The sequence below is a fragment of the Lepidochelys kempii genome, chromosome 4, assembly GCF_965140265.1.
Source record: "Lepidochelys kempii isolate rLepKem1 chromosome 4, rLepKem1.hap2, whole genome shotgun sequence".
In the NCBI taxonomy this organism is placed as follows: domain Eukaryota; kingdom Metazoa; phylum Chordata; order Testudines; family Cheloniidae; genus Lepidochelys; species Lepidochelys kempii.
Genome location: NC_133259.1, coordinates 141860459 through 141876899, shown reverse-complemented (window position 1 = coordinate 141876899; position 16441 = coordinate 141860459). Strand labels below are relative to the sequence as shown.

Here is a 16441-nt window from a genome sequence, read left to right as displayed (position 1 = left end):
TCCATCGGTGATCTTCCTGATAACACCATCCTGGCCACTATGGATGTAGAAGCCCTCTACACCAACATTCCACACAAAGATGGACTACAAGCCGTCAAGAACACTATCCCCGATAATGTCACGGCTAACCTGGTGGCTGAACTTTGTGACTTTGTCCTTACCCATAACTATTTTACATTTGGGGACAATGTATACCTTCAGATCAGCGGCACTGCTATGGGTACCCGCATGGCCCCACAGTATGCCAACATTTTTATGGCTGACTTAGAACAACGCTTCCTCAGCTCTCGTCCCCTAACACCCCTACTCTACTTGCGCTATGTTGATGACATCTTCATCATCTGGACCCATGGAAAAGAAGCCCTTGAGGAATTCCACCATGATTTCAACAATTTCCATCCCACCATGGATGGAACAGACATCCCCCCAACCTGAAGCAAATACTCACCAGCAACTACATACCACACAACAGAACCACTAACCCAGGAACCTATCCTTGCAACAAAGCCCGTTGCCAACTGTGCCCATATATCTATTCAGGGGACACCATCACAGGGCCTAATAACATCAGCCACACGATCAGAGGCTCGTTCACCTGCACATCCACCAATGTGATCTATGCCATCATGTGCCAGCAATGCCCCTCTGCCATGTACATTGGTCAAACTGGACAGTCTCTACGTAAAAGAATAAATGGACACAAATCAGATGTCAAGAATTATAACATTCATAAACCAGGTCAGAGAACACTTCAATCTCTCTGGTCACGCGATTACAGACATGAAAGTTGCTGTATTACAACAAAAAAACTTCAAATCCAGACTCCAGCGAGAAACTGCTGAATTAGAATTCATTTGCAAATTTGATACAATTAACTTAGGCTTGAATAGAGACTGGGAGTGGCTAAGTCATTATGCAAGGTAACCTATTTCCCCTTGTTTTTTCCTCCCCCCCCTCCCCCAGACATTCTTGTTAAACCCTGGATTTGTGCTGGAAATGGCCCAACTTGATTATCATACACATTGTAAGGAGAGTGATCACTTTAGATAAGCTATTACCAGCAGGAGAGTGGGGTGGGAGGAGGTATTTTTTCATACTTTGTGTGTATATAAAAAGATCTTCTACACTTTCCACAGTATGCATCCGATGAAGTGAGCTGTGGCTCACGAAAGCTTATGCTCAAATAAATTGGTTAGTCTCTCAGGTGCCACAAGTACTCCTTTTCTTTTTTCCTCTCACTCAGTGTTACCCCTTCCAAGCAGTTAGGTGGCGACCCAACACTCCTTGGTTTGACTGATGTTTTGGCTGGATGGCTCCTGTCTCGGCGCGCCAATTTGTTGATAAATTGGGTACAGTTAATTGCTTGATCACTCTTTGGTTTGTTATGAAATATACTTAAGAGACCAAATAACCAACGTTAGTTAGGTTTATTGCTATAAGCCATTATAATGTAGTACAGGAAAAAAGGTTTTATACCAGGGGTGGGCAAACTTTTTGGCCTGAGGGCCACATCGGGGTATGGAAATTGTATGGTGAGCCATGAATGCTCATAAAATTGGGGATGGGGTGAAGGAGGTGGTGAGGGCTCCAGCTGGGGCCAGAAACGAGGAGTTCAGGGTGCAGGAGGAGGCTCCGGGCCGGAGTGCGGGGGGGGGGGGGGTTATGCTCTGGGTGGGGCTGGGGATGAGGGGTTTGGGGTGCAGGAGGGGGCTCCAGGCTGGGACCAAGGGGTTTGGAGGGTGAGAGGGGGATCGGGGCTGGGACAGGCTGTTGGGGCACAGGACGGGTGAGGGCTCTGGTTGGGGGTGTGGGCTCTCGGGTACAAGAGGACGCTCTGGGCTGGGATCAAGGGCGGGAGGGGGATCAGGGCTGTGGCAGGGGATTGGGGCACGGGGGGGGCCCTCTGGACAGCGCTTACTGGAAGTATGTCCCACTCCAGCTCCGAGGCGTGGCCAGATGGCTCTGCACGCTTCCCCCTCCACAGATGCCACCCATGCAGCTGCCATTGGCTGGAAACCGTGGCCAATGGGAGCTGCGGGGTTGGCGCCTGCAGACGGCGCAGTGTGCAGAGCCACCTGGCCACGTCTCCGTTTACTACGTAGGAGCTGGAATGGGGTCATGCTGGCTGCTTCCTATGAGCCACGCGGAGTGGAGCAAGCCCCCGAAACTGCTCCCTGTCTGGAGCGCCGGAGCAGGGCAAATCTCTGACCCCGCTCCCCAGTGGGAGCTGAAGGCCGGATTAAATGGTCTGATGGGCAGGATGTGGCCCGCGGGCCATAGTTTTATACAATACCTGTCTCCAGGAAGCTCTCTCATGCAGTGTTGGTACATTTACTTTATGTAGAAGATGGACTCCCCTAAAGCCATTTTTATACAGTACCCTTTACTTGTAAACAGGTAGGGTGTACATCATTTGAAACTAAATTTAACCAATTAAGTTTTTACCTTTTTTTTTTTAATGCTATGATGTAACCCTTATCGCTTTATTCTATACACATGCATTTTAGGTACCAAAGGGTATGATGCCACCTTCTAGTTTTGTACTAGGGTAGAACAATTATTTGTTATGTCCTCTTCCTTTGGGGCATTCCAGTGCAGGCTTGTGAGAGTAACTTTCTTTTTGCTCCTATGGTAAAGCACTCATCTGTATCAATTTTGACAGCTTTTTTATTTGCTTAAGCCAAAACTTATTTTAGTGAATGCAAAGGGTTATGGGACACTTAGCATAAGTTATCAGGGTTATATAAAAATTATAGGTCAATTTAGGCTATATAACTGCTATAATATTTGTGCTTACTGCATACTGAGATAGCTAGGTAGATATGTGTATGAATGATATGGTACATATTATTAATATGATACGTATATATACACAAGGCAGCATATGTTAGTCAACACCTCCCTCACCTCCCCAACCAGTGTTCTAGGCCAAAGCCTGAAGGTCCACAGCCCTTTTCATGAAAAAGAAAAAAAGAAGAGATCTGTATCTGTCCAGTAGCCAGCATGGTTCTCATCACTTACTGCACCTGGCCGTGGCTCAGGGACATCCCCACCCATGACACTTGTCCACTTGTCACAGTCATGTTTAAATTCCTTGAAACGGCCGTTCATGGCTTTCTGGATGTCCTGAATGCTGTAGGCACAGACAGCTGAGACCTGCCCGCCATCCCTGAGGGGAAACAGAAAGGGAGGTTAATTAGCTATAAGAGAAGCTTTGAGCAGATTGTCAGGGGAGAATCCTCAGACTCTGAGTGGCACCATGGAATGACTCATGTGAAGTTAAATAAGGAGCGAGGCCCATACAACCTCACAAGTTTCTATTTATCTCATCAAAAAGAAGATTTAGAGGTGACTTGATTACAGCTTATAAATACTGTCATGGAGGAAAAATGCCAGGTACTAAAGGGCTCTTCAATCTAGCAGAGAAAAGCATTACAAGACTCAATGGCTAGATGCTGGAGGCAGATAATTCAAATTAGACGTTAGGGATAAATAAAAAAAACAAAGAGATTAACCACTGGACCAAAGTATCATGGGAAGTGGTGAATTCTCCAGCTCTTGATGTTTTTAGATCAGTACCGGATGCCTTTCTGGAAGGCGTGTCTTAGTCAAACACAATACAGGGGTAACTGAGTGAATGTAATGGCCTGTGATAAAACAGGAGGTCACACTAGGTGACCTAATGGCCCCTTCTGGCTTAAACTCTATGAATCTAGTTATAAGCATTATCAGTAGAGATATGCACTTTGGGGAAATTCACTCATGAGCAGTAAGAAACCCCTAAAGAGCAGGGAATGAGGAAGATATTTAGATAAGCGACAGAAAAATTGCTCTCCTGAACTAGGCACCAGATCTCAAAGCTAGGGCAAAAGTGATGCTATGAAGGTAAGAATTGAGCTCTGCATATTTCTACACTGAGGACATTACAGAAAGCAAGCCTGATAAGACACCTCTGTTGCAATGGGATGGGATATCTGCTAATCCACAGCATGTTCCTATAGAGGATTTGACCCATTGGGATCTATCTTTCAGGAGGAAATAGCCTGTCCCATAACTCTACTTGGGGGATTATAAAAATATTTTGTTCCATTAGGTAGCAGTTAGGAGCACTTTTAATATCATGCATGTGTGTGTGTCAGGGTGTATGCTAACCTCCATTGAAGGGGAAAGATTTGGGAAAGACAAGTGAAAATCAGTAACCACATTAGGGAAGAAATTGGGGTGTGGGCCCATTACCCATTTGTCTTCAGGGAAGGCTGTGTAAGTAGGGCTCAGCGGTAAAGGATGGGACCCTCTAATTCTCCCGGCATGTGTGTCACCATAAAGCATTGTAACAGTAGACGCAGAAGACCTGGCACAGGCAAAAGCAGCTTCCCATGTCAAATCCAGGGGTTCCCAAGTATCAGACCTACGTATCACAGTGTCAGCAGAACTCTGGCCTGTTCTTGTTTGATAAAATGGTTATTTTCCTATATTGTAGCTGTTGTACTTCACGATGTGTTGTGTGTGTCTTTTCCTTCGGTGTGGGCACACCCAGTGTGCTCAAGCCAAAGAGTTCATGATACAGCATGTGCCCTGCACCTCCCCACTAGGGTTGCCAGGTGTCCAGTCAAAAAGGGGACCAGACACCAAAAGTATGATTACTGTGGCTGGGGGAAGAAGGGGAGGGGAGGTACTGGGTCATCAACCTGCACCAGCCCCTGCTGAGCCAGGGCTGCCTCCTACCTGCATCACATGGGGGATGGGGGAGTTGTCTGGTTTTCAAAAATTAGAAAGTTTGCAACCGTACGCCACACCAAGGGCATAAATGGTGGAGTCCCCGATCCCCTTTCAGTTCCTTCACACCAGAATCATGATGGGATAGACTCCAAAGAAGAGGGGAAGGAGGGTGAGCTGTGGGCTCTCACACAGTTAAAGTGCAGTTAAGTAACAGATTTTTCTTCTTTATGTGATTGCACATATCCATTCCACTTAGATGACACCCAAGCAGTGCATCATGATGGTGGGGCCTAGAGTCAATTTGAAAAGGGATTGCACCATTGCTCTCCCAAAGTCAAGTCAGCTCTGGAGGCTGTAATAATCACATAATGCTTGGCAAAGATATGCCTCGAGGACCATGTCTCTGCTTTATATTTGTCCTCTATAGGTACATCTCTGAACAAAGTCAGGCAAGTTGCTTGGGCTGTTGTAGAATGCGCTGCCACTCTTGGAGAGCATAAAGTGTTAGCTAGCTCATGAACTAGGGTTGCCAGCCCTTCAGAATTGTCCTGGAGTCTCCATGAATTAAAGATTAATCTGCAATTAAAGATTATGTAATGTGATGAAGCCTTCAGGAATATGCCCAATCAAAATTGGAACCCTACTCATAACATGAGATTATCCAGTGAGAAATTCCCTGAGCTGGAACTGCCTGATGCTTTATCCTTCCTGGATGGGATATAAATAGATGTGATCTATATAAAAAGAGAGGACACAACAAACATCTAGTGTAGGGAGTCTCTCCTCATCCTTATGCATACACATCTCAGGGGAAAAGGTAGGCAGACGGCGTGCCTGATTATGGTGGGAGCTGGACACCACCTTCATTAGAAATTCCAGATGTGGTTTCATTGAGACTTTGTATTTATCGAATGTGGTATGGGGGACCTGCCATCAGGACTTGCAGCTCTGTCCACTTCTCTTGCCCATGTGATAGCCACCAGGAAGGACACATTTGCTAATCGGAGGGTTAAAGAGCAGGTTGCCATTGGCTCAAATGGAGGCCCTATCAGAGCAGATAATACAAGAGTCAAGTTTCAAGGAGGAACCAGAGCCCCGATAAGAGGATGAGTTCTATTTATCTCTTTTTAAAAAATCCAGCCTCCATAGAGTTAGAGAAAACTGACTTCACCTGGTTAGGAGGGTAGATAGCCAAGACTGCAGCTAAGTGTACTTTTAGTGAGCTAGTAGATGGTCACAATTCTTTAAGATATAGGAGATATTCCAAGATATCTTAGATTCTTGTTCCTGAGGGAAGTTATGACTCTCAGACCAACTAGAAAAATGTTTCCCCTTATAGAGATAAGTACTCTAAGTAGATGTTTTTCCACTGTTCTATAGAATACTTTGCACAGCCATCCAACAGCCAAGCCATCAGGTGGACACTCTTGGGATTTGGGTGAAGGATTTGACAGTCATCCAGGCATACTGTGTCTTTGTCTGGGAGAAGCGGTAGTGATCGTTGAAAAGAGAATCTGTAGGTTAGAGAACCAGTGTTGCCTTAGTCAAGCTGGGGCAATCAGAATCACATGGGATGACCTTGGGAACGAGTGGTACTGGGGAAAAGCGTATGTCAGACTCAACTCACAAAGAAGGAGGAATGCATCTGCAAGGGATCTGGGGCTGTGACCTGCTCTGAAAGAGAACTGATGGCATTCTGTTGGCTCTTGTAGCAAATACGTCCATATGGGGAATACGTCCAAGTGACGAAGATTAATCTGACTATACTCGCTTTCAAAAACCACTCGTGGTCTTCCCAAAACATCTGGCTGACACGGTCTGCTATTCCAAGGACAGTCACAGATGCAGAGTGATCGGTAAGCTGGGCACAAGCAAACAATATACATTTTAACACAGTGAAATGTAAATGGATCCATCTAGGAACAAAGAACATCGGCCTTACTTACAGGTTGGGGAACTGTATCCTGGGAAGCAGTGACTCTGAAAAAGATTTGGGGTCGTGGTGGATAATCAGGTGAACATGAGCTCCCAGTGCAACACTGTGGCCAAAACAACTAATGTGATCCTGGAATATCCAAACAGGGGAATCTCAAGTAGGAACAAAGAGGTTATTTTACCTCTGTATTTCCACTGGTGCAACTGCTGCTGCAATACTGTGTCCTGTTCTGGTGTCCACAATTCAAGAAGGATGTTGACAAATTGGAGAGGATTCAGAGAAGAGCCATGAGAAGGATTAGAAAACATGCCTATAGTAACAGGTTTCAGAGTAACAGCCGTGTTAGTCTGTATTCGCAAAAAGAAAAGGAGTAATGATGAAGTGAGCTGTAGCTCACGAAAGCTCATGCTCAAATAAATTGGTTAGTCTCTAAGGTGCCACAAGTACTCCTTTTCTTTATGCCTATAGTAAGAGGCTCAAAGAGCTCAATCTATTTATCTTAAAAAGAGAAATTTAAGGGGTGACTTGATTACAGTCTGTAAGTATCTACATGGGAAATAAATATTTGATAATGTGGACTTCAATCTAGCAGAGAAAGGTTTAAGACAATCCAATGGCTGGAAACTGAAGCTGGACAAATTCAGGACTGGGAATGAGGAGCTAATTAACAGTGAGACTAACCAACCATTGCAACAATGTACCATGGGTCAGGCTGGGTTCTCCATCACAGAGTATTTAAAAATCAAGATTGGATGATTTTCTAAAAAAATATGCTCTAGCAATTATTGTTGGGAAATGCTATAGCCTGGGTTATACAGCAGATCCAACTAGATGGATTTCAGTAGCTCCTTCTGGCCTTGGGATCTATGAATGTATCACCACTGTAGTCTTCAGTGACCTCTCATATTGGTCCCACATCTTCCTACTGAGAGAGGCCCTCTGTACATTCTTTTCCACAGCCAGATGCAGAGTTGTTGAATGAAGTACGAGGCACCACAGCCAGAACTTTAAGGCCTATGAGCACAGAGATGGAGAGTGTGACGCTCCCTGATTTTTAGATAGCGGCATTGCCTGTCAGTACCCGGCCTCAAAGGTAAAGGAGTTAAGGTCCATCAAATGGCTCTGACCTCTAGCACACTGAGGTGGAGTTTTGCTTCCCATTGGTTCCATAATCTATGCATCTCTAGGTATTGACATGCACTTTCCAGTCCAGATTGGAGGCATCTGTTGTGTTAATGGTCTTGGAACAGACAGGCATGACGTACATGAGCATAAGAATGGCCTTACTGGGTCAGACCAATGGCCCATCTAGCCCAGTATCCTGTCCTCCAACACTGGCCAATGCCAGGTGCTTCAGAGGGAATGAACAGAACAGGTAATCAACAAGTGATCCATCCCATGTACCCCCACTCACAGCTTTTGTCAAACAGAAGCTAGAGACACTTCAGAGCATGATTTTGCATACCTGCCCATCCTGGCTAATAGCTCTCCTAAGACCCACTGTCAGGCGCTGCCTCCCAAAATCAGGCCTAGTGGTTGGAGCATGGGCCGTAGCTAGGCGTAGGGTTGGGCCTGAGCCAAGGGTGGTTCTGGAATTGAGATCTGGGTACAGTCCAGGGTCAAAACCAAGATCAGAGTCATAGCCAAGCCAGAATCTGAATCGTAGCCAGAGTCCAGATGCAGGCCAGAGGTCGAAGCTGGGTGGTCAGAGTCCAAAGACATACCAAACTGATACCGGAGCCAGAGTCCAGATACGGGCTGAAGGTCAAAAACAGGTAGTCAGAGTCCAAGGGTTTGGGAGGGGGCGGGGGGGGGGGGGAATCAGGAGGTAGAGGCCAGGCTGGAGCGAGGTTAGTGCAGGGCAAGGACAATGCTGGGACAGGGCTCAGGCAAGGCTGGGAGTCACTGGAGTCTGGTGTACTGCGAGGCAGTAGGAGGGTTATTGGCCAGGTAGCGCTGTTGCTCAGATGGATCTGCAGCTCTGCTGGGGTTGTGGAAATACCTGACCCTGGGTTCATTTGACCCAGGCTCTAGTCAGTGTTAGGTTGCTGCTTAATACCTGAGCGCTGAGTCACCACAGCAGCTGAGCGAGGAGCCCTGGTTTGGCTGTGAGTTTGCCTCACACCCCTGAGCTGAGTCCAAGCAGTCTTCAGCCTGGTAAGAGCCTGCAGGACCCTCTCGCCGGGTAAGACAGCTTTTCCCTCATTGAATCCAAACGCTTGCCAATGAACATGACGCTCAGACAGTTGGGAGAAGTCAAGCCTGAGCCTGATTTGCAGGTCCAGGCTGTGAAACAAATGGCAAGTTTGGGCTATGGAGTCTGACCCATCTTTTATCAGACAACCATCTAGGTAGGGAAAGATGTGGATCCCCGATGTCTGAGATGCGTACTTTGTGAACGCCCTTGGGGTCACGGACAGCCGAAAGGGAAGTACTTTGTGCTGGTATCATAGAATATCAGGGATGGAAGGGACCTCAGGAGGTCATCTAGTCCAACCCCCTGCTCAAAGCAGGACCAATCCCCAACTGAATCATCCCAGCCAAGGCTTTGTCAAGCCTGACCTTAAAAATATCTAAGGAAGGAGATTCCACCACCTCCCTAGGTAACCCATTCCAGTGTTTCACCACCCTCCGAGTGAAAAAGTTTTTCCTAATATCCAACCTAAACCTCCCCCACTGCAACTTGAAACCATTACTCCTTGCCCTGTCCTCTTCTGCCACTGAGAATAGTCTAGATCCATCCTCTTTGGAACCCCCTTTCAGGGAGTTGAAAGCAGCTATCAAATCCCCCCTCATTCTTCTCTTCCGCAGACTAAACAATCCCAGTTCCCTCAGCCTCTCCTCATAAGTCATGTGTTCCAGACCCCTAATCATTTTTGTTGCCTTTCGCTGGACTCTCTCCAATTTATCCACATCCTTCTTGTAGTGTGGGGCCCAAAACTGGACACAGTACTCCAGATGAGGCCTCACCAACGTCGAATAGAGGGGGACGATCACGTCCCTCGATCTCCTTGCTATGCCCCTACTTATACATCCCAAAATGCCATTGGCCTTCTTGGCAACAAGGGCACACTGCTGACTCATATCCAGCTTCTCGTCCACTGTCACCCCTAGGTCCTTTTCCGCAGAACTGCTGCCTAGCCATTCGGTCCCTAGTCTGTAGCAGTGCATTGGGTTCTTCCGTCCTAAGTGCAGGACCCTGCACTTATCCTTATTGAACCTCATCAGATTTCTTTTGGCCCAATCCTCCAATTTGTCTAGGTCCCTCTGTACCCTATCCCTGCCCTCCAGCGTATCTACCACTCCTCTCAGTTTAGTATCATCTGCAAATTTGCTGAGAGTGCAATCCACACCATCCTCCAGATCATTTATGAAGATATTGAACAAAACCAGCCCCAGGACCGACTCCTGGGGCACTCCACTTGACACCGGCTTCCAACTAGACATGGAGCCATTGATCACTACCCGTTGAGCCCGACAATCTAGCCAACTTTCTACCCACCTTATAGTGCATTCATCCAGCCCATACTTCCTTAACTTGCTGACAAGAATACTGTGGGAGACCGTGTCAAAAGCCTAGCTAAAGTCAAGAAACAATACATCCACTGCTTTCCCTTCATCCACAGAACCAGTAATCTCATCATAGAAGGCGATTAGATTAGTCAGGCATGACCTTCCCTTGGTGAATCCATGCTGACTGTTCCTGATCATTTTCCTCTCATGCAAGTGCATCAGGATTGATTCTTTGAGGACCTGCTCCATGATTTTTCCAGGGACCGAGGTGAGGCTGACTGGCCTGTAGTTCCCAGGATCCTCCTTCTTCCCTTTTTTAAAGATTGGCACTACATTAGCCTTTTTCCAGTCATCCGGGACTTCCCCGGTTCGCCACGAGTTTTCAAAGATAATGGCCAATGGCTCTGCAATCACAGCCGCCAATTCCTTCAGCACTCTCGGATGCAACTCGTCCGGCCCCATGGACTTGTGCACGTCCAGCTTTTCTAAATAGTCCCTAACCACCTCTATCTCCACAGAGGGCTGGCCAACTCTTCCCCATTTTGTGATGCCCAGTGCAGCAGTCTGGGAGCTGACCTTGTTAGTGAAAACAGAGGCAAAAAAAGCATTTAGTACATTAGCTTTTTCCACATCCTCTGTCACTAGGTTGCCTCCCTCATTCATTAAGGGGCCCACACTTTCCTTGGCTTTCTTCTTAGCTGGGATAGAAGATGGGTGCCAGGTTGCCTTGGTGATTTTGAGTAGGACCACATTTATAGGCAACCAGTCTCTCCAATTTTGCCAGGAGTTTGAGCTGCTTCTCCCAAATTACCTCAAGTGGAACGTTCAGTGTTTCCACTGTTCGTAAATATTAACATTTTCATGATTTTTCTCATTGTCCTTTGTATACTGATTATACTCCCAGAATCCTTGCTTTATTAGCCAAAAGTGTGCCTGGAGTCTAAGGCCTCAGAGTGTTGGCTCCTAAACTGAACTTAGTGTGTGACTAGCACTTTAGAATGTATATAATTAAGTATTGGGCTGTACCTAATTATCCCCTGCACCTCTCGGTCTAAGAGAGTCTAGGTGTTTAGGAAAGGGACCTCTCAAAACTAACGAAAAATATCTACAGAAGTATAATAAACAAGATTGGGTAATTGAGAAGGGGTGCTTATGATCAGGCTATGTTCTGTGACTATTGAGAGGTATTTTGTTATTGCAGATGTTTTCTGTGATGCATAAAATGATGACTCATTCAAAGATGTTTTTAAACTCATTAAGAATCACCGGTTACCACAGATGTCAGTAATAATGACTGAATTAGAAATCCCTTTAGCTTGTCATCACGTAAACTGAAATAACAAAAGGAATTCCATAAATAATTAGGCAAAATGAGATATCGAATGCAGAACACAGTGAAAATCAATTATGAGAGAGGAGCTTTCCCTCCTACATAGGAATTTCTCTCTCACACACCTTAAAAGGAAAGAGATTTTGAGAGTTAGATTGGGAATGAACACTGCCAGCATCCCGTCAGTTACAGAGGAAGGAAACAGGGCGCCATCTCTTCAACATTCAATATGAAGTGGAGTAGACCTGCTTCCTTGAATAGGCATTCCTCCCTGTGGTGACCAATATGGCCAAGGTTGATAAAGATGACGTGGGGGAGAATGCATGGGTGGATACCAGCCAGGGGACTCCCTGTGTGAACCTGACCTCTTTTTTTGAGAATCATTCCTAGATTCTCTCTCAGCTTCCCACTGTGCCACCCAAGGGAGAGATGAGGCCTGGACATGGGAAGATCCTCCACTCTGTTCAGCGGAGTAGGAAAAGTATTAACTTCCAAGGTAGAAGCCATTCTGCCAGGTACTCTTGGTTTCAGGCCTGAGAATATCTGTACCGGCACAACACAAGACTGAGGAGCTACGGATGTAGTGGCGATTCCCTTAAGTGCTTCAGCAGAAGAGACCCGAGTACCAAGCCCAGAAAGAGGTCACGCAGTACCAGGAATTGCACTGGTGCCAGGAGGGTAAGCACCGAAGTGCCCAGTACCATATCGTCAGTTGGCACAGAGAGAACTGTTATTGGTATTGGGCTTTTGGCATCAAGCTTGGTGCTGCAGATAGCGCTTCACCGATGATCCTGGGAGTCCAAAGGAACCATTGTGTTGTGTCTCTCTTTGGCACTAGAGCAGGACTCTGACATGTAGCTCTTTATGGAAGAGGCCTCAGATGAACTCTTATGTCTCCTACTCAAAGTTAAAGACAACCAGTGCCTAGCCTTTCCCTTAGGGTTAGGAGGCAACTGAAGGATTTGGGGCCTAGCCTGGGAAACAAGCAGAGAGAACTGGAAGTGCTGGCACAGTCAAGGAATTAGGATATGATTGCAACAGAGACTTGGTGGGATAACTCACATGACTGGAGTACTGTCATGGATGGATATAAGCTGTTCAGGAAGGACAGGCAGGGCAGAAAAGGTGGGGGAGTTGCATTGTATGTAAGGGAGAAGTATGACTGCTCAGAGCTCAAGTATGAAACTGCAGAAAAACCTGAGAGTCTCTGGATTAAGTTTAGAAGTGTGAGCAACAAGGGTGATGTCGTGGTGGGAGTCTGCTATAGACCACTGGACCAGGAGGATGAGGCGGACGAGGCTTTCTTCCGGCAATTAACGGAAGTTACTAGATCGCAGGCCCTGGTTCTCATGGGAGACTTCAATAACCCTGATATCTGCTGGGAGAGCAATACAGCGGTGCACAGACAATCCAGGAAGTTTTTAGAAAGTGTAGGGGACAATTTCCTGGTGCAAGTGCTGGAGGAACCAATTAGGGGCAGAGCTCTTCTTGACCTACTGCTCACAGACCAGGAAGAATTAGTAGAGGAAGCAAAAGTGGATGGGAACCTGGGTGGCAGTGACCATGAGATGGTCGAGTTCAGGATCCTGATACAAGGAAGAAAGGAGAGCAGCAAAATATGGACCCTGGACGTCAGAAAAGCAGACTTTGACTCTCTCTCTCACACAGTGTGTGTGTGTGTGTATGTCTGTCTCTGCCTGCCATGCTGTCTCCTCTCCCTCCATTTGTGCTGCTTTGTAGAGTGTGAGGCTACATTAACAACGTGTTAACTCTTGAGGGCTCAGCCAAGTGCTAGTTCATCATATAGCCGTAAGGCATTCCCTGGGAAATATCCTACCCTCTTCCACCCTCTGACTCCACCACCTAAACCAAGCTTCACAATCATCATTGCTGTGCACAGTATTAAATTGTTTGTTTAAAAAACTTGTACTGTGTATAAATATATATAATATAGTCTTTTGTCTGGTGAAAAAAATTTCCCTGGAACCTAACCCCCCCATTTACTTTAATTCTTATGGGGAAATTGGATTCGCTTAACATTGTTTCGCTTAAAGTCACATTTTTCAGGAACATAACTACAGTGTTAAATGAGGAGTTACTGTATAAGGTGGGTGCACCACTGGTTGAAAGACTATACTCAAAGAATAGTTATCAATGGTTTACGGTCAAACTGGGAAGACATATCTAGTGGGTTCCCACAGGGATCTGGTACTACTGAATATTTTCATTAATTACATCAATAACGGAGTGGAGAATATGCTCATACAATTCGTGGATGACACCAAGCTGGGAGGGGTTGCTAGCACTTTGGAGGACAGGACATTTCTCAAAATGACCTTGAGAAATTAGAGGATTAGTGTAAAGTCAGCAAGATGAAATTCAATAAAGACAAGTGCAAAGTACTACACTTAAGAAGGAAAAATTAAATACACAAATACATATCAAATGCACAGCTACAAAACAAGGTAGGCAGTAGTACTACAGAAAAGGATCTGGGGGTTATAGCGGATCATAAATTGAATCTGAGCCAACAATGTGATGCTGTTGAGAAAAAGACTAATATTCTGGGGTGTACTAACAGGAGTGTCATATGTCAGACACAGGAGAGACATATCCTGCTCTGTTTAGCACTGGTGAGATCTGAGCTGAAGTACTGTGTCACATGTTAAGGGCTGTTATAAAGAGGACTGTGATCAATTGTTCTCCAAGTCCTCTGAAGGTGGGACAAAAAGTAATCCGCACCAAGGGAGATTTTGGTTTGATTTTGGGAAAAACTTTCTAACTCTAAGGGGAGTTAAGCTCTGGAACAGGCTTCGAAGGGAGGGCTTGGAATCCACACCACTGGAAGTTTTTAAGAACAAGTTAAACAAACACCTGCCAGGGATCTAGGCACAGTTGGTCTGGCCCCTAGTAAGGGGCTGAACTAGATGACAGCTCAAGATGCCCTTCCAGCCCTACATTTTTAGGATTCTATGATATTAGAATATCCTCTTCTATTGTGGAGAGATGATGGGGGGACTCTAGGAAAAAAGGAAACCGATGAAAAGTTTGGGATTTTGGTAAGGGGGGGTTGTTTTTATAAAGCCAACAAGGAGAGGAAACCTAACTAAACTAACTCTACCTTCTAACACTAATTATAGACATTAGTAAGGTAATAGTTAAGTCGCACAAAGCAAGGGACATGGACACTGCAGGGATTCTGTCTCACAGCCATGGGCTTTAAGGAACTGAGCAGTAGCTGAGCCTGCTCAACCTTATATGCCTTCAGTTACTGGGGGAAATGCAAAGACATCCAGGGTGCAGACAGGGACACTGCTATTGCACACATGGGCCGTATGTGCATCAAGAGTGGAATCTGTGTGGACAGTCACTCAGACAGAAACCGAAGTTCCCCAAAACACAGTGTTTCCACATTAAAATGATCTGAGCTACACACAAGATGAACAGCTGTAACTAGGAGTGAAGAGAATAAAAGCAGTCAATGGACTAAAGGACCAGGATGCTCCCACTTGCTGCTTTAGCACCTGTAAGAAAGTGAGAAGTTGTGAGGATTTTGCATCCTTATTCTATCCTTGCATGGAGCATTGCATTGCTTGAGACGATATACACTTGGCTGTGCTGGCAGAGATATCCACAGGGACTCAGACTTGGTGTGCAGAGCACAGCCATATTACGAGACTGAGGATCACTCTCCTTTGCATACCAAGTCCACTTTCCATTCAGTGAGCACCTGCCGGAGCCAGGAAAGGCACCCACCTCTGGGCTGAGAAGATACCATAGAACACTGCAGAAGTCCCATTTACAGAGTGCAAGGTAAATACATCTTTCAGTAGATTGAAGTTGGTTCCACTCTCTGGATCCAAGCAAATCAGTTGGGTCTTTAGGAAAGTTGTCCACCGCTTCTGCAGGGTCTTCAGGCCTCCCAAGTCCCCCTAGAGAGAGAGAGAGCAGAAAGGAGACATTTACACTCAGGAAAAAGAGGATTAATCTGCTGCTCACAGCTTCTAGCAGAGCTTATCTTAACTCATCCAAGCATCTTGGGTATTCTTCTGTTCAACCATTAGCACTGTGCTTTCACTAGGGGCTTCTGTGACCAACAGGTCCATTCCAGTGTCCTCAAACACAGAAGAAGGCAGCCCCAAGATTAGGACAGGATATGTACATAAAGTCAGACTGGAAATAAAGCATACATTTTTAACTATGAGGGACGTGATGGATTCTCCATCATTGACAAATTTTAAATTAAGATTGGTTGTTTTTCTAAAAGATCTGCTCTGGGGATTATTTTGGGGAAGTTCTATGGCCTGTGTTATACAGGAGATCAGACTAGATGATCACAATGGTCTCCTCTGTCATTCCAATATATTTTGTAGATTCCAAGGCCAGAATAGGGGAATGGCACTATATGTGAAAGAAAGAGAGTCATATATAGTGAAAATCTTAAATGAACCAAACTGTACCATAGAATGTCTATGGATATAAATTCCCTGGTTGAATAATAAGAGTTTAGCAGTAGGAATATACCACCAACAACATAACCAGGATGGTGATGGTGATTGTGAAATGCTCTGGGAGAGTAGAGAAGCTCCAAAACCAGAAAACCCAATGGTAATGTGGGATTTCAACTATCCCCAAAGTGACTGGGTACATCACCTCAGGACAAGAGGCAGAGATAAAGTTTCTAGACACCATTAATGACTGCTTCTTGGAGCAGCTAGTCCTGGAACCTACAAGGAGGGAGGCAATTCTTGATTTAGTCTTAAGTGGAGCACAGGATCTGGCTTAAAAGGTGAATATAGCTGAAACACTAGGTAATAGCAACCATAACGTAATTATATTTAACATCCTTTGGGGGGGGGGGGGGGGTGAGGGAGGGGAATACCAAAGAAATCCACCACAGTAGATTTAACTTCAAAAAGGGGGACACCACAAAAATGAGGTTT

General features: G+C 45.7%; 1 protein-coding gene across 2 annotated transcripts in view; it reads right to left on the bottom strand.

Moving 5' to 3' along the window:
- SEMA4F (ssemaphorin 4F) overlaps positions 1–16441 on the bottom strand; it is a 143275-nt gene that overhangs the window by 16910 nt on the left and 109924 nt on the right. For both annotated transcript variants that reach the window (XM_073343166.1, XM_073343167.1), the window contains exons 8-9: positions 15255–15430; positions 3022–3169 (exon numbers count right to left, since the gene is read on the bottom strand). In XM_073343166.1, the coding sequence (XP_073199267.1) occupies positions 3022–3169; positions 15255–15430 (324 nt within the window). The remainder of the gene's footprint in view (positions 1–3021; positions 3170–15254; positions 15431–16441) is intronic.